At 32.9% G+C, this 25781-nt stretch overlaps 1 protein-coding gene across 3 annotated transcripts in view; it reads left to right on the plus strand.

Annotated features, from left to right (window-relative positions):
* Positions 1 to 25781, plus strand: part of CSMD3 (CUB and Sushi multiple domains 3) — a 574655-nt gene that overhangs the window by 437254 nt on the left and 111620 nt on the right. For all 3 annotated transcript variants that reach the window (XM_086880080.1, XM_086880087.1, XM_086880091.1), the window contains 3 exons: positions 21226 to 21339; positions 22153 to 22248; positions 23127 to 23330. In XM_086880080.1, coding sequence (XP_086736206.1) covers positions 21226 to 21339; positions 22153 to 22248; positions 23127 to 23330 — 414 coding nt within the window. The remainder of the gene's footprint in view (positions 1 to 21225; positions 21340 to 22152; positions 22249 to 23126; positions 23331 to 25781) is intronic.

The raw sequence follows: 25781 nt of genomic DNA on the forward strand, positions 1-25781 counted from the left end.
TGAAACAGACATCAACACGTAAATCCTTATAACTGCTACAATATAAGATTAAAATGTTAATTCTTTTTACTTCATATTTTTGACATTCTTGGTTGAAATGTAGTTTTCTGATTTCCAGAAATAAAGCCAGATTTTCCAAAACAACACATGGAGAAAAGTCCCACTGCTCTGCATGGTTATTTGGGATAATTTGAGAAATACTGGTTTACTTACACACTAATCATGATAGTAACAGTATTAAGGAATTCTTTTTGACCATTTCACAGTAATTAGACAAAAAAATGCTGATATAATAAGAAAGGTTTAGATATGCTTAACCTTAGCATACAAGGATTCAGTGACACATTGTGGGATATAAATATGATAGAACATCCAAACTTTTTGTCTGTCCTACCTTGGACAGACAAATGTAAAGGGTAAACCTTTACATTTTTTCTTGTATTTAAACAGTGTATTTTGACAATTAGTTCAGGTACCTGTAGAATATATCATGGATCATATTTGATCCACTTTTGTGCATGCAGAAAACAAAAGTGTGTTGGAAAAGAATGGTAAAAATTATATCTGGTAGAAACCACTCAAAATGAGGATGACATGACACATTGAAACAAGTGCCCAAACAGATTTTTCCATTTTAGCTGTTTTTTTCCAATGATACTCACACAGTAATAGGAAGCAGAATTCCTCACATCCAGAAGCTCACATTTTAAAATCTGAATCTTTCTTTGAATTGTACACCAGTGTACAATTTTTTTGTAACTTATTAATATATATTTTTTCCTGACCTGGGCTCTTTCTATAATCTATCATTAGTTAAATTATTCCAGTAAAATCCATTAAGAAAGGCAAAGCAATTTTGGCAATTGATTTAACTTAAGTTTTTTTACATTTGATGTAATTATTTGTCTCGGTCAGAAATTTTATAGTATGAGTAATGAATGTGTTTTATCTAATAGCTTTTACCTCTAACTCATCAAAATTTGTTTAAGTACAGTTTCAGAGAAGAATAGCCATAAAACTGCAATGCTGAGGTCTTTCAGATCAATTTTAGTAAGTAGCAACTTTTTTCCTTTAATTGTTGTTTTGGGTACTGATAAAAGATACTGCATTAAGAGTCTCCACTTGCAATTCTTGGTATGTAGAGATCACTCACTGACAAGATGGTCACAAAAAAATCTGGCCTTCATGGAAAAAGACAGCAGATTTCCTATTCAATTCACGTGGTAGTATGCATCACATCATGTAGATTTGGCAGAGATTATTCACAACAAAAAAGAGTCAAGATAACCTTTTTGAGAATGAAGGGGTACTCCAGCAAAGCTGCTGACATGAGATAATAGAATTTTCCTAAAGAAAACAGCAACAACAAAACTGTCATCTTCTCTGTGGCTCCAGCTTTCAACGTGAAATACAGCAATCAAATATTTGCTGAATGGAAACTCTTCAAGAACTGTTTTTGGCATCCAATACAGTATATGAGAATTTATAACAAAGAACAGAGAAAAAAAAGTGAAAACTTGGTCAATATAGACAAAACCCACAAACAATGTAATAACATATTCAGTGTGTAGAAGGGAACTCATTGGCCTGGATTAGTTTTTGATGGACTGAAAAGAAAACCTATTTCATCTGCAGCTTCTCAGGTTCTCAAGTCAAAAATTTTGTGGAAAAGTCATTTCAATGTGGACTTTTTCCCAGTGTTTCATTATTCTGTCATGCAGAATCACAGTTGCAATATTTCATACCATGACAGGTTTAAGCTGCAAGATAAATGATTCACAAAAGCACACAGTGTGCCACAGGCAAAATCTTTTTTAACATGGAAGACTCAGCTTCTTTGACACTCTACCACTGATATTTTAAAGGGGTGTAATGATTGTTAATTGTTCAATCCTCAAATACAGCTTTGGTTACAATTAAAATGCAGATGTTTGAGATTTTATTTTTTTTCCCGGACGGCCATGACCTAATTTGTCTGCTCTGCTGTGTATAATGGTGTCATCTAGACTTTTTTGAATTAATTTTCTTAACAGTAAAATAGATTTTAAATCATCTGGCCTCAGAAAATGGCTTGATTTTTTTTGTTAGAGCAAAAAAGATAGATTGAACCTACACAGTAAGATATGTAAGGGTGGCTTTGAGCTATGCTATCAGAAAATAAATATATTTTCCCAGTTGCCATCAAGAATTATGAAATTTAAATTAGAACTATCTTTTCCTACCTAGAAACTAAAACATTAATTAGGAAAATGTATTGTTTCAATGGAAACATTCGCTTTACATTGACAGGAAAATATAATATTAAAAAAATGCAAGAATTTTATTGATAAGAATGATATTTTGGGACAAGACTTCTTAGAATTATAACAATGAAGGTAGATCCAGTTTGCTTACTGTAAATAGGGAAATTCAATTCCACTATTCTCTTCAATTCCTGAATAACTGGTTTATATTCACAGACACATTTATGCCTTTTTCAGTGTTCGCTTATGTCTTGTTTTACATTTCTAGGAGGGAGACCTCAGTTATTCCATATTAGAAGTAGAACTGAACAGCTGAACTTTGGGATTATTGTTATTATTATTAATAATATCCTTGAAAGAATATGTTTTTGGCAATTACTGGAAGGTAAAGCTATAGATTTTATTCTTCCATTGACAATATACGTTGAGCAAACAATGGTGTCAACCACATGTTCTCTGTTAGCTCACTGCATTTACAGTTGTTAGACACCTGAATGGTCATGTCACAGTAAAGCTATTCAGTACTATTTGATTCGATTACAAACTCAATTTACATTTGGAAAGAAAAATATGAGCAAGGAGAGATCATAAGGAGCAGAATGTGCCAACCTCACATCAAGAGGAAATGAGAACCAAATTGTATTTATGATAATACTTAGCTGAATTACAGTAAAACATTTGTTTTAATAACTTGAATCCATCATCATTGCTGTGCACATCTTAATATAATTTAAGAAATGTGGCAGATGTATATGGACTGACATTTTTAAAATGTGGAGGGTTTAACTCTCCATCTTAAGTAAAAATGGATGGGAATGTCTGGCTAAATAGCTAGTGTCAATATTTTTAAACATAAGCAAAACAATTATTGAATTAAGTAATACTTTACTGAAGGGGAGATAGAAATGAAAGAATATGATCTAAAATATTAGAATACAACCACAGGCAGGAATCTGATTCTTCTTCTACCCTCTTTTTATACAAGCAACCACATCAAAGTCTGTGAGACTGCACTGTTCAAACAATTGATTACTTGTCAACAAGATGGAGCGAAACCACAAAGACTGCTCCAATTACTTGAGTGTCCAGCTGTATAAAGGTCCAGGACAGTAATTTCAGAGGAAAGAGACAGTGATTCAGCTTGTACCCTGTCTTTTATAAAAACTAATTCAGCTCACCTTTCCCTCCCAAAAGGAGAATGACTTCAAATCAAAATGACTTCTGAGAAAAGGAACATTAATTTATTAACACTTTTTTTAATGTAACCCTAAAACTATTTTTTTAAGTAAGAAAATATTCTATTTTTTTTTTTTGTATTTTTTCCACAACTTTTTTTGTATAAAAACATAAAAACTGACTATCACAAGGAACTTCATGTAAGAACTAAAAATATTTTAAAAATTTGTATCACTTAATCCAGAAATTTAATTAAATTCTATTTAGTTGAGTAATTCCATTTTCTGGTGTGTTTTCTCAGTTTTCTAAAGGATAGCATGAATATCATGGAATACTGAGGATGTACATACAAGTATTTATTGTTAACAATAGGAAGAAGTACCTCCTGTATAAGTAATACCAATATTTGATAGAAAATTCACACCTCATCCTTTTTTCCTGGCATTCTTTTTACTCTGTTGCCGTGTTGTCATTTCTCTTAAAATCATTCTGTTGCTGCAATATTTTCAAAGGATCTTGTACTAGGATCTGAGAGCATTAGAATGATTCATATTAAATTCTTGAAACTGAACTTCAAGAGCTCAGCATTAAAAAGTTATGGCAAGTCCTTTTCTTCAGTTTTCTGCAGTTAGCTATTTAAGCCTCATTCAAAAGTACATAAGCAAGAGTTTCATCTATGAAAGACTTTAGAATCCCTGTCTAATGTGAGAGATCATTGTGCAATGAATATCAGGCAGACACAGAAGTAGTTTTAATCCCAGAGAAAAAAGCTTAATGAAGGTAATATTTATATTTAATATTTAATTACAATTGCTGAAGTAATTATTTTTAATGAATGAATGAAAACAAATGTTTCAGTATGGAAACATTCACAACATTGGTATAAACACTGCTTTATGTTAATTTAACTCATTGCCAGAATATTGTTTTTATTTGAACATCCTCTGAATAGACTTGAAGTCATAGGTCTATGTCTTTTCATTTGACTATTTTTTAAACTTAATTTTGAGAGTTAATGAAGAGCACTGAAGACAGTTAAGCATGGAGTCAGGTTTCTTAGAGTCAGAAAAATATGTAGGTTGTGTGCATTGTGCTTGAAACAAATTAATGCACCTCCTACCACAATAGAAATTGAATATTCTCAATGTTCACTCTGTGCATTGAATGACTGAGTATGAATTTATTTTCCATTATTATTTTGATTAAATCAGATAAATGAACAATTTTTCTAAAATTTTCAATGCATAAAATTAACCATGCAAAGGCATGGTTCATTTCTTCTTTAAAGTAAGAAGATTATATAGCTATATAATGAATACAATAAATATGGGTAGAATCTGACTCATTGAATTCTATGAAATTTAGGAAGAAAAGAATGTGCTGGTGTTAAGCCAGATATAAAAAGCTGAGAAGTCTATCTTCTACATACTAAATGGACATGAAAATCTTAATGAAAAAAAATTCTTCATCCATAAATGTAAATTCTACACTTTTGGAGTCAGATACAGTGACAGGATTTGTGTTTTCATCTGTATAATCCAAATGGAGATGATCTAAATCTGTGAATGTACCTAGTCTTCAAGTACTACCCTTAAACATTGCAGATTTACACACACATACATTTTAGGCTTGCATGTAAAGCAAATAAGTGTGTATACAAGTAATTGAATCCTATCCTGGAATACATTTACTCTTGTTTTAGCTATTTATTTGCAATGTAAAGGAAACATCACAGCCTTATTTTATCATATTTATTTTGGCAGCTACCATGGATTAAATTAATTAGAGAACATTGCTGTGTATGTGATCTCCATCCATCCTGCAACCACACTGTACACACATAACTTCATGATTTTATCTTTTGCATATGTGGAAAAGCAGGCAATTTCAGATGTTTCAGTGAGCAACCATTTAGTGGCTTGAGATTGGATGATTCAAATTCCAGATATTCTTAATGATATCTCACCCTCAAATGTTTTAAACCTAATGATGGAGGTGGACAAAATGTGTGTCTTATTATTAAGTGTATATTTGACAATAACTTCTCTCCTTCTTGAAGTGTTGTTGGACACAAGAAGAATTTCAGGTGATGGACTGCATTATGTTAGTTTATCTACAGATACCAGAAGCCATGGCCTATACCTTGTATTCAGAATGAATACCTAATGGATTTATGTTTCCACCTGAAAAAGGAAAATGAATGGCAGGATTGATTATATGCTGGAAATAATTTTTGTTTCTTGGGAGGGACTTTAGTGAACATAAAGTATTCTCTTCTCCAAAATATATAATATATGTACCTAAAAGGGCTATTTAAAATATAAATATTTTTAGAATTTGGTATAAAAATGTTATAGTATAAGAATTTCAGTTTTATATACAAACTATGAAATTGTTATTTAATGTAAGAATTTATTCCTTTGAAGAATATTTTGCTACTTTTAACAAGGTTGTGCCAAATATTTTTAATTTTCATTGTATTTCAAACACAGAGCAATAATACTAAATACTTTTATTTAAATATTATAAGTCCAGTAGCAAAATATTTTATTTCAAACACACTTGGTAGATAGTGAATTTGGTTTTTATCATAATTTCAAGTATACATGGATTACTGTGCTACAGGTTTCCATAGAATAGCTGAAGCTTGCAGTCGAATATTTTTTTAACAGAAGTGAGCATTAGTTGTCTAACTATTAACTTCTGGTTTGCTTTTCTAATTCAAGGAGAAGTTTGTATAATTGAGATTGTAATGATGTAAATTACAGAAGTACCAGAAGGTCATTTCACATCACTTTCCACTTAACTATGAATCTCCTATGTTCTGAGAGGAAGAACTAGATGGTTTTATGTACTCAAACTCACAGCTGGGGAGTATTTCATTCATTGGTTCAGTGCTTAACGTGCTTGCCAAATGAGCAGATGCCAATAAAGAAGTCACCATAGGGTGACATTTAATGGACCTCAGACTATTCAATGTATTTTTGAAATGGAATTTAAAGAATTTAGTTGCTTCATATGATTTGAAGTCACATTATCAGTGCTGTTTTTAGATTTTTTCAATAAAAATGATTAGTTTTGGCTCATATATTAATGATGTGTTTGAATATAATAATGACCAATTAAATACAGACTACAAAATAGCTTAAGCTATTGAGTTTGACTATAAACATATGGCACCAGTAGAGCTGTCTTTTTATTGGTTTAAGCCCAAAGTCGAATGATAAGACCACATCTGTGATCTTCAAAGAAATTCACAGTTCTCCAATAAGTAAAGTAATTTGACTGCAATGTGATTGAATTGATGAAAGATTTCTAAAGATCTTTTTTATTATTTATTTTTACTTTTTTATTTTCTAAGTAGTGTGACTCCAGCTGCTCCAAATATTTAATCATCAAATCTTGTTCACAGAAAAGCCTATTATTAAAATAGCTGAAATTAGTCTGGGTTTCTGGTCATTCCAAATATTGGAGGGAAGACTACGTTGCAATCATCTCTTACAAGCTTTTCAACACATGTTACTGTCCCAAGGAGGAGACTGAATGGTGTCATATTTTCTGAACAATTCTGTTTTCTGCTGGATTTACTTCTTAGGACAAGAGTGAAGTGCTTTGGAAGGATGATAGAAAAATCTCGCATGTCCATTTGTTGGGTCATCTTATCATAAAATTATATTAATATTGAAGGTTTAATTTTTACTGTTAATCTCTGCATGAGCAAAAAAGCTGCTTTCTCAGTTGTCAAGCCTGGCCAGCTGTGGGGATTGGGCCTTTCTTTCTATTGGAGTTTGGGGTTTTCTGGTTTTAGTGGTTTGGGGGTTTTTGCTATGTTTCTCCCCCTCCACTGCATTTTCCTGTTTTGTAGCTCCAAAAATCAATAGGAAAATCATCCTAACAGAACAACTGCAGAAATGCCTTCTCCCTGATACATGTTCCACTTGTTGGCAAAAAGAGATAGAGAGACTTGGACAGAGATATCATGAGAAGTCAGTGTGACCATGGCCAAGTTTCTATTCTGAAATATTCTGATATATTTCAGGGAAGGAGATCATTAGGATCAAACTAGGATCAAGGAACTGCAAAAATTTCTTTTCCAAAACATCTGCTTGTAGAATGGTTCTCTGTTACGCCCTGTTTACATATGTGTAATCCATATTTCTTACTCCTCTGTTATAATCCTTTGGATATAAGCTTTCTCTCTCAAGCGAGATTATCTGTATTGACTCAAATATTTGTGTTCACCACATATACACAGATACAAACTTCAAAGATTCTGTATTTTTCTTGGTGATGTCTATTGAATTTCCTCTGTTTAGAAAGGTTTTTGCATCTCCACTATATTTTACTTTGTGTTTCTTACATATGTATTCCTGACTGCAGAATTGGCTGATTATTCCACATGCTTAAAAACAGATTCCCTGAACAATCAGTTTTATTAAAAAATAAGGGGAAGGAGGCGTTAGCCATTTACTGTTTGTATCCAGTTGTTTATTTATAATGCGTTCAAAAGAAAATTTCTAGACAGAGATGAATTGCATCTGCTCTGATAACATGAGTGAATTTCAGGAAAATGTGAATAAATTCTCTAAGGGGGGAAAAAAACAAACTTGGTAGTTGCACATATTTTGTGGCAAAAAAATATGCCATCTCTTATAAAGAGTTTAAAACTTGAATTGTATTTTGGCAAGTTGTTAAAAGACTGACAAAATATGGCTATTTGGTGAGAGGAAATTGCTTTGAGTTGTTACTTAGTGAAGATTTCTGGTTTTGGAGGCCATCATGGAAACAATTGAAGGATGACAGTCCCATTGTTTCTTAGGTGGTACTTAAAGTATGTCAGTAAGGCAGGAAACTGGAGGAGGACCACATAATTTGATGATTACAAGGGATGAATAGCGAAAGAAGGATTGGGAAGAGTAGGAGAAGTAGTGTATATATATATAAATGTATGGATACATAGATATAAATGAATTCATATACATACACCTATATTTTCTGAAGGGGCAAAGCCTCCCTGAAACCAGCACTTGGCCAATGAGATGTGCCCAGCTCCAACTGATTATATGAGAGTTGTATGAGATGAAAAAGGCAAATACAAACTTTGTTATTGACATAGGGTGAGACCTATGCAAAAGCACTGCTCTGATAAAGCACCTGTTGCACATCTGTCCAGGTTTTGTAAATGTTTGGGATGATGTCAGAGCAATGTGGTTATCTTGTGACTATCAGACCTCAAATTCCACTCCAAAAGTCTATGTATTAAATGTAACATTGGATGGAATTCTCTGTTTCTTGCTTTAATACTTGAGGCCTGGAGAGAACTGTCATTTTAAAATACATGTAATGGTAAACACCCTCTTGAACTGTTTAGGAATTATAATAGACGATCAGAAATAGGCTTCTCAAAAATCTGTGTTTTATAAGCTTTCTCATTATTGAACCACCAAGTCAAACTTTTATTTCTCCAAGCCATCTGTTCCTCCTGTTCTCATCCTCCTTTCTCCCATTTCCATTTTCTATAAAGGACTGTGGATTTTGAAATGACAAGCTGATTGTTATGCAAGATTTGCTTTCTTCAAAAACAAAAAGTTTCTCATTTAGGTCTTGAAACCCTCCCTGTTTTGACTTCACATTTCAATTATAGACTCAGGCAGACTGGCAGCACATCTGTTGCCAGACTGGCGACTGATAAGTGGTTCTGTTTACTATAAGGATAATACTGATGAAGTCCTGTTTCTCGTACTTACTGCTATCAAATGGCTGGAATATTTTCACTTTTTCCTTTCAAATGTTTCCTTTATATATTTTTTGATTATTTCAATGTTTTCTTTTTTTTTTCTTTTTTTTTTAAGTGTTCCACTGGGAGTTCTTTTGGGTTTGCCTACCAATAAAAACAAAAATAATTACTCAAATATTAATTTCATCCATATGATTCAGTAAATTGAAGTGATAATTTGTTTCAAATGAATGAAATGATTAATCATCTGATCTAAAAATTAACATTTACTAGTAGGATGATAAAAGATTATTATATGCAGAAAGATGTTGTACTTTTAATTAGTAACTCTAAACTAGCTAAGAGGTGATTGAAGAAACAGTTTTTTCAAAGTGACTGCCATTAAATCTAGAACCCTTATTATATAATTAATAAATAGTATAGTTTGAATTAAAACTCATATGTTAATAAAGCTGTTTTTTATTTCGGCATAATACTTTTCCACTATTGAATTCTTCTTGTTATTACTATTGTTACTCGGGAGTTTAAATTGTTTATTACTTCTACTGTGTATATTACTTAAGAGGTTAGTCTTCCTGTGGTCCCTCCATAAGCATTAGAGAAAGACTTAAACACAAATTTTGCAAGGGAAGACCAGCCTTCAAACTTGGGCACCTTATTTAAATACCTCATTAGCCAATTTCATATTCCCTCACTACTTTTTCTTTTTTTATCATTTTCTTACATTAAGAAGTCAGTTCTTCCCAGAACTATAATGAAGGGTTTTGAAAAATACAATTAATTTGAATTTCATGGAATTTGTGTCTTTGTAGATAATAGTTTGATTTTGTTATTACCATCACAAGAATCATCAACAAAAACAATTTTTGTAGATCTGTTATTTCTTTGGATATCCCTTCTGTTATATACAGGCTATTGTTAAGATCTACAGGAAAAAACAAAAAAGTTGCATTTGCACTTTCTACTTCAGAGACTGTGATAGAAAAATTAGCAATAAACAAAATTCAGATGTTTTACTTCCACCAGTTTCTTCCTTTTCAGAAATTCTTGCTTAGACAGTCAGCTGCTATAAAAGTGTGATTCTGATTTGTTTTCTCAAAGCATATAAGCAATTGTGTAAGAACAAAATGAAGCAGGATTGGAAAATGCTGTCCATGTTCAAGATTACCAAGATCTCCACATTTCTGTGGTTCAGAGCACTTTTTTAGTAGCAGGGTGATGGCCTCCTGCTTACTCTCTGCCTTATCTAAACTCTTCCACTAATTTTTCTCAATAAAATGGACCAATGAAGCAGTGAATCACACAATGTGCACAGCTGGTCTCAGAATGTTATCTGAGTAGTAGCTTCTTCAGTTTAAAGTTAATGTCAGTAGTTGTTGACTGCAAAGTTGTGGATTCTTTTCCTGTTTACACACTATTTTGTAAGAGACTAAATAAAAAACCTCTGGATTAAAATTAACAAGCAAAAAGCTTGTCCCTTTCAGAGAATCCTGAGTACTTACACATCATAACAGTATTCTCTTTTATTTGGAACAAAAAAAATACTACTAATTACACTTCCAAATTTTTTTTCTTATTACTGTATTGCTTACTGATAGACTTTCAGAAAAGTGAACCCGAAATTTTTCCTTCCTGGCTATTCCCCTCAGAATAGATTTGAAGCCAGAAGTTTAAACTGTACAAAATAGTAAATTTCAAATTTGCACCTAGATCTGACGCTTTGACTACTGCCTTGGTAAAATAATCTGAGAAAACACAGCCTGTGAAAGTACATGGGAAACATAGTCCTCTTATTCTTCTGCTTTTATTTAGGTTTGTAGCATTAATCACTGATGAATCTGTTAGGCATTATAGATTTAAAATGTGCTGTGTTATATAGGACAAAAATACCTAATTAAAAAATATTAGTAGTGACTAAAGGCCTACTTTAGTTTTTAAGAAGGACTACATGTAGGACCACCATAATATAGAAAAATGTCTGCACACCTTCATTAAAGCGTTTCAGTAGAATGCTTTGAAACTAGTGTACTTTTATATCAAACAATGTATTGCCTAATTTATCAGTAGGCTTTCTCCATGCAGCTTTTATTCAAATTAAATTTCTAATTCTCACTCTAGTCAGTGCTCCAGGTCTGTTAATTCACTCTCAGTCTATTAAATGAAATATAATTACTGCCTTGGGCCATCTATATATTTTTTTTTTTGTCAAACTGTTCTACTTCAGCTGTATTATTACTTCAACCCTCTTTCCCTAGTTTAGAAAAAACACTGGCAACGTATGAGAGGTATATTTTTCATGTAAGACACTGAGAATAACATTCTTCCAAAAATTTAAAAAAAAAAAAAAAAAAAGAGAATACTAAGTCAAGCAAATTTCACAGTGTTGTGATTTGGGAAATTTAGTCCAATTTAGTGTTCTCAATAAAACCATACTGCCACTTGCTACCCCATCCCCCTTCCCTCTTGTGTGTGGGAAGAAAAGAACTGGAGGCTCAAAAGATCATGGTTTGAAATAAGAACAATTTACTGTAAACAAATGAGATAAGAATAAGATCAGTAACAGAAACAGTATTAATGACAGAGGGCATATAAAAAGAAACAATTCACATGGAAAAAAAGCCAGATGATAATAGACAGTACCAGATGGCTCTTTCTGCCAGACTTGCTGGACCTGAAGGAACCCCTTCTCATCTAAGAGCCTTCCTTTCCCCAACTGCTGACAATGATATGAGGTGGTGAAGAAAAAACTCCTGTCCTGGCCATGCCAGCTCCTGGCTACTGCAAAATGTAACCCTGTCCTGGCTGAAACCAGAACACACAGGAACGCAGGCCTTCTGTTGGTTTTTTTTAATGTGTTATTATATTTCCTCCCACTCAGCAAAAATATTGAATAATAAGGCACAAAAAATCTACTTTTTTGGTAGGTTAGGTAAAATGAGATAAATTCAACATCTCAGATATAAAATAATAAGTTTGAAGAGTATATTAAAGGAGTTAAAATTATAAGATACATATTTTTCTGGCCATGGGAATAAATAAATCTATGCTACCTGTTTAAACAAATTATAATAATAGATGTTTGAATTTCATTTTAGTAAAATCAAAACAAATCAATATGAAGAAAAGAAAGTTGTATGGTTTAGGCTTCCTCCAGGTTTTTGTAAAAGATCACAGATGAACACACTAGTTATTTTTAAATTATTGCAAATAATATACTCCGTAATTAATAATATAATGCAAATTAGCATTATATAACTAGTAATAAATGAAAAATACTGTTTTAACTGTTTCCCCTCTACTGTTGTGTTGCAGATCCTGAAAGAGCTTTACATGTATGCATGATGATTCAGGCCAGGAGAGAGGGATGTGAGCTGCAGAAAGGGAGAAGAAAGGGAGGCAGAGGTTTAAAGCCAGAGGAGAATAATAGTTTATGTAGTGTAATAAGCTCTGCTGATTTTAGAAGAAAGCAGGAGATGTGTTAATTAGGAGAGTTCAGTCCTCTTCCAGCTCTAGGAAAAGTCTTAAATCTCACATTTTATGTGGAATTATGCCCATTTGTGTGCATATGGAAAACGTGTGTAAGCTTTTATTCTGTGCAGTTTAACATCACTTGCTCATGCTGAGCTCCTAGTGTTAATAAATGCCCCATCTTCTGTCTCCAAATATATTCTTACTGTCTTCTCATACATTCAGATAAATATTTCCTTTTCTCAAACATGAAATAGAGCAGATCCCATCTCCTTCTTCCTCTCCGAGTCTGAGAATGCAGGAATACAGTAATAGGAGAGAGGACAAATCATCATGTTTCTGTTTAACACTTCCTTTGTAGAATTAAAACAAAGGAAGAACAGCAGAGGATGGCTTGCAGCTCAGTCTAGATCTGTGTGCTCTGGTTTTTGAGATCACAGACTGGACCAGCTATTTCCTTCACCTTCGTCTGTGGGAGGAAAATGGCATATGAGAGCTCTAGAACCAGAACTCTTTCTTGCCTTTCCTTACCTCTTCCTTGTTTGCAGAGAGAATAATTTATTCTGCCTTTTCCTCTCTAATCATCTGTACGTCAATGCTAGGAAATGTAGGATTCCATTTGACATCTCCAGCTGAAATTACCAACGGAGCACCAATAACTTGTGATGAAAATCAGATAATTCAGTAAAGGCTTTTTCCACAGACTTTAAGGAGTCTCCATATAGATTAAGGACTAGACAGTAGTGTAGGTCTCATACATTGGGAAGAACTAATATGTATTCAAATTCATCCTATTCATGTACAGTTAACTGGCACATCTGTGTGTTTTAGAAAACCTACATGACTTTTATGTTGATGACTCATATTAATTTGCTAATAACATTGAATTTGTGCTATATATATATGATATTGATATGATCATATACATATGATATTGAAATAGAATTGTTAAATTTGAGGGCTTTTGTAGGTTTGTCTTGTATAATCATACTTCTTTACACTGGGAAACTTGGGTAAAGTTTCTGTAACTAATCTATAGTTCAGTTGCTATAGAAAATGTATACATATATGTGTGTGTATATATATATATATATATATATATATATATATGAGGGGGTCCTTTTACCTATTGACAGCTTTAGCAACTTTTCAGTTATATAATTGTTCTCTTTATTTTTATATCTGATTACTTTTTGTAACATTAATATATCAACTCCATTTCGTTTCATTGCTCAGTCACTCAGCACCTCTCTGTCTGTAACTCATGTAAGAATGTCCCTTCCAATGGTTTACACATAAAGCCCTCTCTAGCCTTATTTTGACATCTAGTCTGTAGTGCATCCAGGAAATGCCCATACAAGTGGAATTAATTTTTACTTCTTCCAAGGTCAGGAGCACTAGACAACTGTTTTATTCTGTTTCTTTGAAATGAAGATTAAGTAAATCAGGATTTACACAACAGGGTACAATTAGCAGGGACTCTACTTTGTATTCACAAACAATTACTGATTTTCCTGTTATAGCATACGATAAGAAGTGCCAACCATTACAGAGGAATGTAGCTGATATCACTGGAGATCACTGTTACAGACACAGACTATACTGAATGTATTAATAGTAACTGGTAGAAAACCAAACGTTTAAAAATGAAAGAGGAGAAACATTTTTAAAAAATGAGACCTTAGTACTATTTTCATTTAGAAGTGATAGAAGCAGTGCTAACTCAGGCATAGTGTTATGTCAAACTGAGCTATTACACTGAACAGTAAAAGATCAGGTCTTCTAACTCTTTTATGCTAGCCAGTCAAAATTAATTTAGGTTTCCTTACTTATAGCAATATTCCTACCCATGAATTCTGTATGATCATGTCTTTAGGGTATCATCTTTCAATCTTTTTCTTAAAAAACCTTCTCAGAGATTATTGAACTGCATTTCTTCAAAAAGCCCAACAAACACTCAAATTATCTTGCAGTTTTACTGGACATTTTTCTCAGCAGAAGGGGGCAAATATCTGTTTATTTGGTGTCTACATGAATATAAGTTGCTTTTAAAATACTGAGTCAGTTCGTCATTTGTATTTCTAGTTTAATGCATCACAGTGTATTTCTGGTTTATCCTAAATACAAAGAAAAATTAAATAAATTTCCTCTTATCTGCTGCTTGTTATGAAGCTAAAGACTTAAATGAAGGGAGCCATTTAAAGAGAAAAGCTATATTCCAGTAGGAGGGACAGATATAGGTTGCAACTATAGGTAGACTCTGATTTTTATAACATTATAGTAAGAGTAATTTTTCTGCTTTTGTCATAGATTTAGACAGCAAAGGCTCATAATAGGTCTTTGTACCAGAGTTTATTAAATATAATTTCCATGATTAAACTATGTTATGCAAAACTCTTGGCTTGCAGTCAATGAATGCAGAGCTAGTTCATATAAATAATTGATGGACTTTAAAATATTTCTAGATGTAGATATGCTGATATTCATTTATGCATTTCGTATTTTTCAAGGCTACTCCATGGCTGGTTTGAGACATCTTGAAAGTGACATCCAAAGAAAATTGTAGAAGTGAAAAATTTAAATAATCTCCTGTTTCTCGCAGAAAAAGAAAGAGCACTCTCTCCTCCCCTCCTCTTAAACAAAAAGTTGAAATTGATTATCATCATACTAGTGTAGTCAAATCTTAATGCAGGTGTCTGTTTTTGTGAAGAATTCCTCTTATGGGAATGGGCACAGGGGTTTTTGCTACCAGTTGATCATTTGATTGATGACTCTAATATGGTCAACCATGAAGACTTGCTGAGTCTTTCTCATTGATAGAAAACACCACACAGTAGTTTCCTGCTTCCTGGAGTTGTGCATGAATCCTGTTTATTTAAAGCATAGATTTTCTCCACTGTCATTTATCATTTGGCTGACTGACCATGAACCACCACTTAGCACAGTGAATGGGGTCTCCAGACTTGGGAGTTAAGATGCATGAGAAATTTGCATTTCTTCTTTCTTAGTGCACACTTGTTATCCTTAATCACCATAGAGACTATTTCTCTAGTGAGACTTTTCTCTGTTTTTTAAAGAAGTTTCTCAAAAATGTGGACTTCTTTCTCAAAAAAAATAATTAAATATGGTATTGTAAATTCTTTATAGGTATTCATAGGGAAAAAAAAAATAAAGCTAAATCATAAGCAAAGAGAGGCTATCATCAGTGGACCAGACATAGAAACAGATATTTATGGATTTTTTCACTGTGAAATAATTTTCCCATATTTTATTTGTTCATGTTGTGAAAAAAACTCTCTTTTGGAAATATTATTTAAACTGATGAAGGAATTGGTTTTTTGAAACTATGAGAAGCTAACTTCTACAGAGTAACCTCAAATTCTGAGAAACACTTCTAGCTCTAAAATTAGACCTATTTTATACCACAACTGTTAGACACCTGAACACCTTAATTTTTCATTCACAGTTAGAAGAAACCTGTTTTAAATATATTAGAGGAAATTATCTAAACTACCATTTCCAAGCACAGTTTTAAATTACCATTCTTAAAATATCAGTTGATTTATTTGAGTCTTTTGTTTGTTGGGATTTTGCTTAGTTCTTTCAACTAATTTGGTACAAGAAAAACAGTGAAGTTACTGTAGAAAATAATGCCCATGATATAGCTCATGTATGTCTTTTGCAGACTGAAATAGATTCTGATTGGAGACCTATATATGTATTAAGAACTGTAAAGATAATTTGTGCTCTATTATAGTTAATAGGGCTGATTTTCACATTCCTTTGTCAGTTACTGAGAGCTATCATTATAAGTTCTGATTCTGCCTTTAAACAAATACCTAGAGCCTCACCAGCAGGGCTTATATGAATTGCACATTTCAGTTTCTGTAATAGCAATGCTTAGACCATGTCAGTGCTTCTGCCATTTTCTTAAAGACAAGTGAATTACAATAGTAGTGGACTTGATTTTACACTAAAGCTTACTGATTTCAGTAAATCATTAGGCACACAAAATATCCCCAAGAAAGGGAAACCCAGGGTGAAGAATTATCTTATTCCATTGTTATCCATGTAAGTTATTAAGAGTATTTATTTAGATTCAATAGCTGGCATAATATATAAAATAAATATATTTTATCCAGGTAAATACTACTTGATCAGTACTAGCATTAATGACTATTATATGCTATCTGTAAAGGTTTGAATTTTGAGTTAGGTTTAACTCTCTACTGAGTCAGTGTAGTGGGTTGACCTTGGCTGGATATCAGGTGCCCACTAAGCCACTCTATAAGTCCCTTTCCCAGCGGAACAAGGGAGAGAAAATAAGATAGAAAACAACTAGCAGGTTTAAAGCAAAAAAAGACCAGCATACATTGTGTGCACATAAGCAAAGGGAACAGTTAATCTCTACTTCCCATCAGCGAGCGATATTCAACAACTTCCTGGGAAGCAGGGCCTCAGTGCGTGTAGATGTTGCTCCAGAAGGCAAACATTGTAGGATAAAAATTATCCTCTCATTCCTCCTCTCTCCCTTAGGTTTTATATCTGTGCTGCCATCATATGGTATGTCCCATCTCTTTGGTTAATTTGGGTCAGCTGTCCTGGTTGTGTCCCCTCCCCTGGGGTCTTGCCCACTCCCAGCCCCTTGTAAACACTGGTGTGTTATCAACACCCTTCCAGCTATCAGAGCAGAGCACAGCACTGAGGCTACTAAAGAAAAATGAACCCTATCTCAATCAGACCCAGTACAGTCAGAAATGTGAGCAATCCAGGGGTCTCTTTTGGAGGGCCCTGATTGTACATGGCCTTGAAGAGATGAGAAATCTGGGAAGTACATTTTATTTTCAAGGGTCACCACTTCAAAAAAGTAATGATCCATGCCAATGTTCAGACTATCAAACAAAGGTGACAGAGACCCTGCACAGATGAACAAGGAGTTGCTGATAAAACCTGAACAAAAAAATCACGAGGTTGAAGAAAGGTCAGATGTTCAAGGAGGAATACAAACACTTGAAATACACTGAAAAGATGGGGTTAGGAAAGTAAAAATCCATGTAGAATTGAATCTGGGGTGAAGTCTCTGAAGAAAAATGATGCAAAGAAACATGAATTATTAAATTTATTCTTAACTACAGTTATTTTCTAAATTTATGATAGGAATTTTACTGAGAATACTATTCGTAATCTAATACTATTTGAATTATACCAGTATTTTTTTTTTAACAGGCAGATGTAAACTCTATACATGTTTATTTCTTACTCTAAAAATGAAACTAAAATTTCTTTGATGAAATTTTTAACTAGCAAACTATTTTTGGCCAATTCCATCTGTTGTTAGATGCTTTCCAAACTCATTGAAAGTGTCCAGATGTTACAGCGATGAAGGCCACAGAAACATCTAGATATTTAGAGGCATAGAAAGTCTGCTCATCTAGCTCTTGCCTGTTTAAAAGGGAGCTTGCTTGTGCTATGTTAATTCAAACATAATTTGAATTAATGGTTTCCCTCACTGTCCCAAATTATTAGCAGTATTGACATTACAGTTTAGATGGAATTTTGAAATTAAAAAAAAAAAAAATCACACAATTGGAAAGGTAAAAAAAAAAACCCTTAAAATGTATTTTATTTATTTTTTTTAAGAAATGCATAAATTAGTAACTATCAGATTTCAAGAGAAAGTGCTTTTTGAACAACCTTGCATTGTTTATCTTGTAAAATAAAAGACAACTAAATGTGTAAGTAAAATTTTAAACCATGAAACATGGGGGAAAATATATTATATTTTTAAATATTATTGCTACAAAGCATTGAAGGCCAAAATGAGCATAAATTCAGAAATAATTTGTGGCCCAACTTTCGATGTCAAGTTTGGACAGGTGACTTTCATTATTTCATTATAGTTGCTGGGGATGCAGATGATTAAGAATGAGCCATTATTCAGAGAATGCTTATCCATCCATCATTAAAGAAAAGAAAATCACACCGAAATTCTTCGGTTGAAATGATTTGATCTTTATTTGAACTGGATAATTGTTTTCAATTATTTGTTTTCCAAAGGCAAACTATACTGCATACTTACATTATATTTTATCAACTTTTGTTAATTTAGAAGCTATCTTTACACTGTCTTCAAATATGTTGGGTATTATTTAATTTTAAGAAAATTGTTTTCAAACACTTGAAAGTAAAAGAATGAACACATACCAAATGGAGTAGACAAGAATGAGCACCAGAAAACACAGGAATAATGAACTGTTCTTTTTCTAATAGTCAGACTTTCCTTTCTTGTTACATTGAGTCAGTAGGTCAGGTATCAGAACCTATATATTTCAACATTTTGCGGTTTAATTAATAAAAATAATGTATCCTGGCACAGAAAAAGGAAGAAGCAGCATCTAAATTTTCTTCCCTAGTGGCTGCAGCATGTAAGTGGCTGTTTAATTTGAGAAAGCAGCTTGACTCACATAAATTGATCATAAAGGACTTAAAACCCCTTACTTTGGCTTACTGCTGTTCCATGTTAACCCCTTTCTGGCAGTAATTCCTATATCACTTCTTTCGATGTCTCACCCACTTCAAGTATCTTCTAAATATATTTTATTTAAGTCAATGAAAACTTTTGGTTATGGTCTGATATTTTTATCTGTATTTTATTAAGAAATGCACAAATGATAGTGAAAAAAACAGTTATCAAAAATGATATGTGGACCTTTCTCTTTCCAAAGTACCTGATTTTAGGTCTTGTATTAGTTCACTTTTTTCAGTGTTATATACTTTTAAACTGAAGGGCTCACAGGACAAAGCTAGAGACAAAACCAATATTGAAATATTTAAAAAACACACAAATAGACCTTGGAATTTGACTCACTATATGGTAAAATTACAGGTAAATATTTTATAATAACCCATAAAAATACAAATATAGCTTAACAATTCCATTTCTACAGTTTTCCCAAGATACTGCTCTTGATAACAATTTTGTGTGCTTATTATGGGAGCCTCACCTCTTGCCTGATTTTTCTATACAGAGTTTAAAACTTAATTCAAAATAGGAAATAACAGCAAGTCACAAGGAATTTTTCTTGTCTCAATGGAAAAATGAAACTGAGTATGAAAAACAAAATTGATAAAAGTAAAAATGTGACAGAAACAATTAGTTTGATTAAAATCTTGTTAGTTATCTTCAGTAACAGCAAAGAGAAGACTTGAATCCAGATAAATATTATTTTGAAAACAAGCAGAACTATTAAAAATGTCAATTATTAATTTTCTGGAAATTGAAGGAGAAATTATGAAGAGAATTCAGCATCTTACTTATAGACAGTTCCTCTTAAAAAATGGACAAGAATCTTTGGAAATATCTCAGAAAAACTTTTGTTTCAAATTTTTGTAAATATAACATCTAATCTTTTCCTTCAAAAAGATACTTTCAGAAACTGAAATGAGTATATGATAAGATCATGAGTAAGGAACATAGAAACTGCCGGTTTTTAAAAAAATCAGTCAAAGAAAATGTTGACAGGCTGAAAACAATGCAGTTTTAATACACTATTTTTAAAGCTTTAAAGGTATATAATTAATTGAAAGAATTGGAGGTGAGAGCTTCATCTTCTATAACTGAAACTACCAAATGAAGGTATTGTAGAACTTTTGGCAGACAAATAGAACCAAGTAGCAACATATTGGAATATTTATTCCAAAATGTCTAACCTGGATAATGAACAGGAACTGCTTCAGTTTCTCTTTCAAGGTGTTCCAGTACCTAAACCACCTTTATACATGATAGATCCTAAGTTGTTTTCCCTTCTACTGCTTGTAGTGTTCGATATAAATGTTTTCTAGGTACTAGGATCAGAACTAACCCAAAAATTTGCTTTTCTTTTCACTGATTTACAAATATTGAAAGTGAAACACCTGTAATTCAAATATGCTATGCAAAACTCTGAACTTCAGTGCAAAAATATGTTTTGCCTTTAGTTGCTCTACTATAATGACTTTAAAAATAAAGATTTTTTTTTTTTGATTCAATAGATGTATTTTGAAAAGTGTTTGTTGCCTTCAGTCAGTTGCTCATTAATTTCATTATGAAGCTATATTCAACATTAACATTCTTTAAAAAAAGGTAGCATTCCAAGGTAAGTAAAAGTTACAGAGGATTATCAACAAAATTAATTAATAAAGAACAGTCTATAATAACATGCCTGGAATTATGAAGTAGAAAATTATCCTGAGAACTTAGATGTGTTGGAGAGGGCACAGAATTTGAAAGTAGAAAATAATTCAACAACAGAAAAATTGTTTTTAATTACTTAATTACTAGAATTTTTTAATGATTATATGTATATGTATGTCTTCTCTACCTTCATTGTCTCATTTAGATGTATTTTCATCATTTTACTGCTGTAATGGTATGAAAAATAACCTGCATTCAGCACCAGCACAGCTGACTTAGTTATTTTTAAAACCATACACTAATATATATTTTGTTTTCTCTCTTTTTTTTATCCCCCCTTTCTTATTCTATTCCCTCTGGTTTGCTTTGGTTTGTTTTTTGTCTTGGCTACTGGTGCCTCTTCCTTCTTTTCCTGTCTATTTGGTCAGTTGTTTTTGGCCAGTTTGTGTTTTTCCAGACATCACTCCATGACGTTGTGGAAGTATACGATGGCCCAGCTCTACAGTCTTCTTTGTTATCCTCTCTCTCAGGATCTCATTCAGGTATCATTTAATAGAACTGTCAGTATATCGTTATTTAGGGGTTTTTTTATGAACCTAGAAATAAAATGTAGTCCAAAAAAGAAAAAAAAAAAGGAAAAAAAGGATTCTTGTATTTGCTTAAATTCATCTCAGGCAAATATGTGAAATCCACATTTTGAACTAAACACTTCAAAATCTTTGCATTGGTGAGTGAAATGACATAAAATAGCTTTTTTAAATATTTTTTAAAGTTTTTTTTCTTTTGATATTTAGCTAATATCGTGGGTACTTAGGATTTCTTACTCTGTGCCTTGGCTTTATCGAGTGAGTAATTTGAAATAAGCAGTAGATATTTTAAAGGGAAAGCAAGGCATATTTGTACTAAAGTAAAATTAAATTGATTACATTTTGAGTCTATTTAAAGAGGTTGGGGAGTTGGGTTCTTGGATTCTTGTTGGGTTTGTTTTTTTGTTTTCCATTTTGGTTTCATTTTTCTGTGTTATTGGCGGGGGGAGGGGGTGTTGTGGTGTGGATTGTTGTTTTTTTCATTGTCATTGGTGGTTTGTTGGTTTGGTTTGGTGTTTTTCTGGGGAGGGGCTTTGTTTGTTTTTGGTAAAGGAAAAAGCCAACAAATATTCCTAGTAACTAAGTTTTAACTCCCTTTTTCTAGAATGACATAATACTGTCAACATAAAATATTAAAAGTGCATGTATCTTGCAAAGTTTAGTGAAGCAGAGCAGGGTGTGGACAGTAGTATTTCTAGCTCCAAAGATGTTGACAGGTGTTCTCTTTAGTAAAAAGTGGCTATGATTGTATTTTCATTGTTTGAGTAGGTGAATCCCTCCCATTGAGTTCGGGGAACCAGATCACAGTCAGATTTACCTCAGTTGGACCAATAACAGCTAAAGGATTTCATTTTGTTTATCAAGGTGAGACAACCTAGAAAAAATGTTTACATTCACTCTGTTCATCATAGTTTGTAAATCAGCAGAGAGAAACAGACTGAGAATGAAGAGGAAAGTAATAGCCTTTTAACAATAGAATAAGTGTCACTATTTTTACATGTTTTGAAATATCTCTGAAACTATTCTTTTTTCTGTATTTTAAAGCTGAGATCAAATACTTAAGAAGCATAAGAGGGGTTCCAAATTTAAGAAGACAGTTATATAAAACTGCTGTTTTTGTTTGCTAATCTGATTGACGACTCAGAACCATCTGGGTGCTCTAACTGGCTTATCTCTCAATTTAAATGTGAAGAACTGTAAATTTTATTACCTGTGAGTTAAAAATGTTCTTACTGTTATAAAGATATTTTTCTTGATTTACACATTTTTATTTGCCTTCTTATGGGTCAAATGAGAAATTTTTATATACCAACACCTGCAACTGCATTTCATTCTTTCATTACATGTAAATCCTCATCTGACAGTCAGAACACACATTTAGAAATCCACATGAATAAATATAAATATCTGACACAAAATGTTATTTTGAAACCCTGCATTAGTTGAGTATCTCATGGTAGTATTTCTTGTAAGTGTCATTTAGAAAGGTTTCCATGTGGATTTTATTTAGATTACTTCAAATCTTGGCAAGGATATGTGTGCTCTGCTCTCCTTTAATAGTAACTCAGACATCAAAAGTGAGCAATCTCTATTGTGAAGATTCATCTGGGGATTGTGGAAATGTTCTCACCTGGGAAATAGCTGAAGGTTTCTTCCAGACATTTTAAATAGTTGTGGTTCAATATCTGAATTCCCTTATCAAATCTAAAATTAAGAATCCACAATTGTTTGTATGTTCACAGCTGTTCCAAGAACAAGTGCAACACAGTGTAGCTCTGTGCCTGAACCAAGATTTGGAAAAAGGATTGGAAATGAATTTGCAGTTGGTTCACTGGTTCTTTTTGAGTGCAATCCAGGCTATATCCTCCATGGGTCGACAGCAATTAGATGTGATACAGTACCAAATGCATTGGCACAATGGAATGATTCACTCCCTACATGTATTGGTGAGTTGCTAAGGCTTTTTAATATAACTAAATATTGCTTAAAGGGTAGATGATTCCCTAGTTAAATGTGTTTATTCTTTGTCATCAGTATATTATTTTATTCTTGCTTTAATTTACTTTCTTTTTTATTTAAGGTTATTTTTTTCTCCTTTCTATCTATTTCAATTCTAATCTTGCTGTGAACTTTCAAGTGTCATGAACATGCTCTGCTGCCATAATTTATATGATAGCTTCTCTCTCATTAGCATCCCTGGAAGTTCCTGGCTGTCCCTCTTTATTCAAGAATCAGAAATATTAGTTTGTGCTCTTACTTCTTGCAAGACGAAGATGCTTTTACACTGCAGATTTCCAACAAGATATTGCAAGCTATTAGGAAGAACACTACTATATTAAATATTTAGAAATAGTTAAATTAATATTTTGTTACCTGCCAAGAAAAGGCCATTAGCTTTTCAGCTCAGAAAACATATTTCATCTGGTTCTAGTGACTTTGAGATTAAATTCTCAAAATCAAATTCTTAAATTAATGTGCATCCATTGATACTTATAAACTGACTTGGACCAGCTGGAAATCTCGTAATTGTAATGAAATTCCCCAGTTTACTTTTCCTGATAGGGAGCAGAATTTTTTATAAAAAATATCATAACCCACTGCAAAATGGCATTATAATACTGACTCCAGCAGAGTACATAAACAGAGGTTTAGGTAAGTAGATGAAAATAAAACAAAGAGCACATTTTCATTAGGCTGATGCTTCATCTGCCATGCTAACCAGCTCTTGGTGCCTGGTAGAGTATGGGTGGTTTTTAGTAAATTAAAAGATTATGTCCAAAATACCAAAATCCCAATAGATACCAAGGCTGAGTATCAGTGGGGTAATATTGATGAAATATTATTAGCCAAGTTTTAAACAAAAAATGCTGATTTAGACTGTTTTAGGCATAGCAATAAAACCACAATTTCTATGTCAATGAGAAGGTGAAGTATATAGCTTTATCTCATTTTGTCTCATAGATTACAGTTCAATTTGTAGAATTGTACTACTTTTCCCCTTGAATTATATTCCCTTTGTTTTTTTCAGATATAACAACTTGACAAAGTGTTGAAGTCATTATTTTAGACATTGATCACAATATATTATTAATATTTTAATACATGGTTTAGTCTATGAAGAGAAAGCTATCTGTCTCTAGACAAGCTAAACTGGGGAAGGGTTACAGGCCACCTTCTGTGTGAAAATTGCTGTGTCAATAAAGGTGATAAAATACCTATACAGTGAAAATTGCATTAAACTAAACCAGTTTAATAATTGAAGTCGTAGACGTTACCATATTAAATTGCTTTAATTCTAGTGACTCTTTTAATATTACATATTCAGATAATAGACATAGAATCACTGAATCATAGAATTATTAAGGTCAGAGAAGACATCCAAGATCATCGAGTTCAACCTTTGATCAAGCACCACCATGCCATCTACAGCACAGCACTAATTGCCACATCCAATGTTCTCTTGGACAATTACAAGGGTGGTGACTCCACCACTTCCCTGGGCAGCACATTGGAGTCCTTAACCACCCCTCTTGTAAAGAACTTCACCTGATGTCCAATCTGAACCTCCCCTGGCACAGGCTAGGCAATGTCCTCTTGCCTTATCGCTCCTTGCATGGGAGAGGAGCCCAACCCTCACCTGGCTACAACTTCATTTCAGATTGTAGAGTGATAAGTTCTCCCTGAGCCTTCTTTACTCCAGGTTGAGCAGCCCCAGCTCTCTCAGCTACTCCTCACAGAATGTACTCTCTGGAGCCTTTGCCAGCTTTGTTGCCAATCTCTGGACTCACTCCAGCACCTCAATGTCTTTCTTGTAGTGAGGGGCCCAAAAATTAACACAACACTCAAGCTACAGCCTGGCATCAACCATTGTGTCTGTTCATCCTTTTATGGGTAATTGTTTAAACACTTTAAGTGGCACTAGCTTTTTATTTGCCCATGTAGTTCCAAACAGATTCTATTAATTTTATGTCATGCAATATGTAGCTACAATATTTATTATTGAGATAAGGTGCATCCTATCTATTTTCTAAAGCCTCATATTTGCAGCTCCTGAAATCCCTTCAGAACTTTGTGATGTTGCATAGTGATACATTAGCTTTTAATGGACTTGATAAACCATCTCATCAATCTTTTCCTTCAACTTCTAAAATACCAACAGAATTAAGTATGCAGATTAAGATGTAATCTTTGTCTCTGTTAGAGCCTCTAATGATATAGACAAGATGCATTCAAGTTGAACATTCAAAAGAGAAACTTGATGGTACTTAATGTGTCTGTCCTGTTTAATGCATAACACATTTATTAACCCATGGACACAGATGTGATGAATGTAGTCTTCCAAGGATCTTGCAAATACTTTACTAATGCAGTAGATTCACAGACTGTGATGGAATAAC

The sequence above is a fragment of the Cyanistes caeruleus genome, chromosome 1 (genome assembly GCF_971803275.1).
Source record: "Cyanistes caeruleus chromosome 1, bCyaCae1.hap1.1, whole genome shotgun sequence".
NCBI classification, from domain to species: domain Eukaryota; kingdom Metazoa; phylum Chordata; class Aves; order Passeriformes; family Paridae; genus Cyanistes; species Cyanistes caeruleus.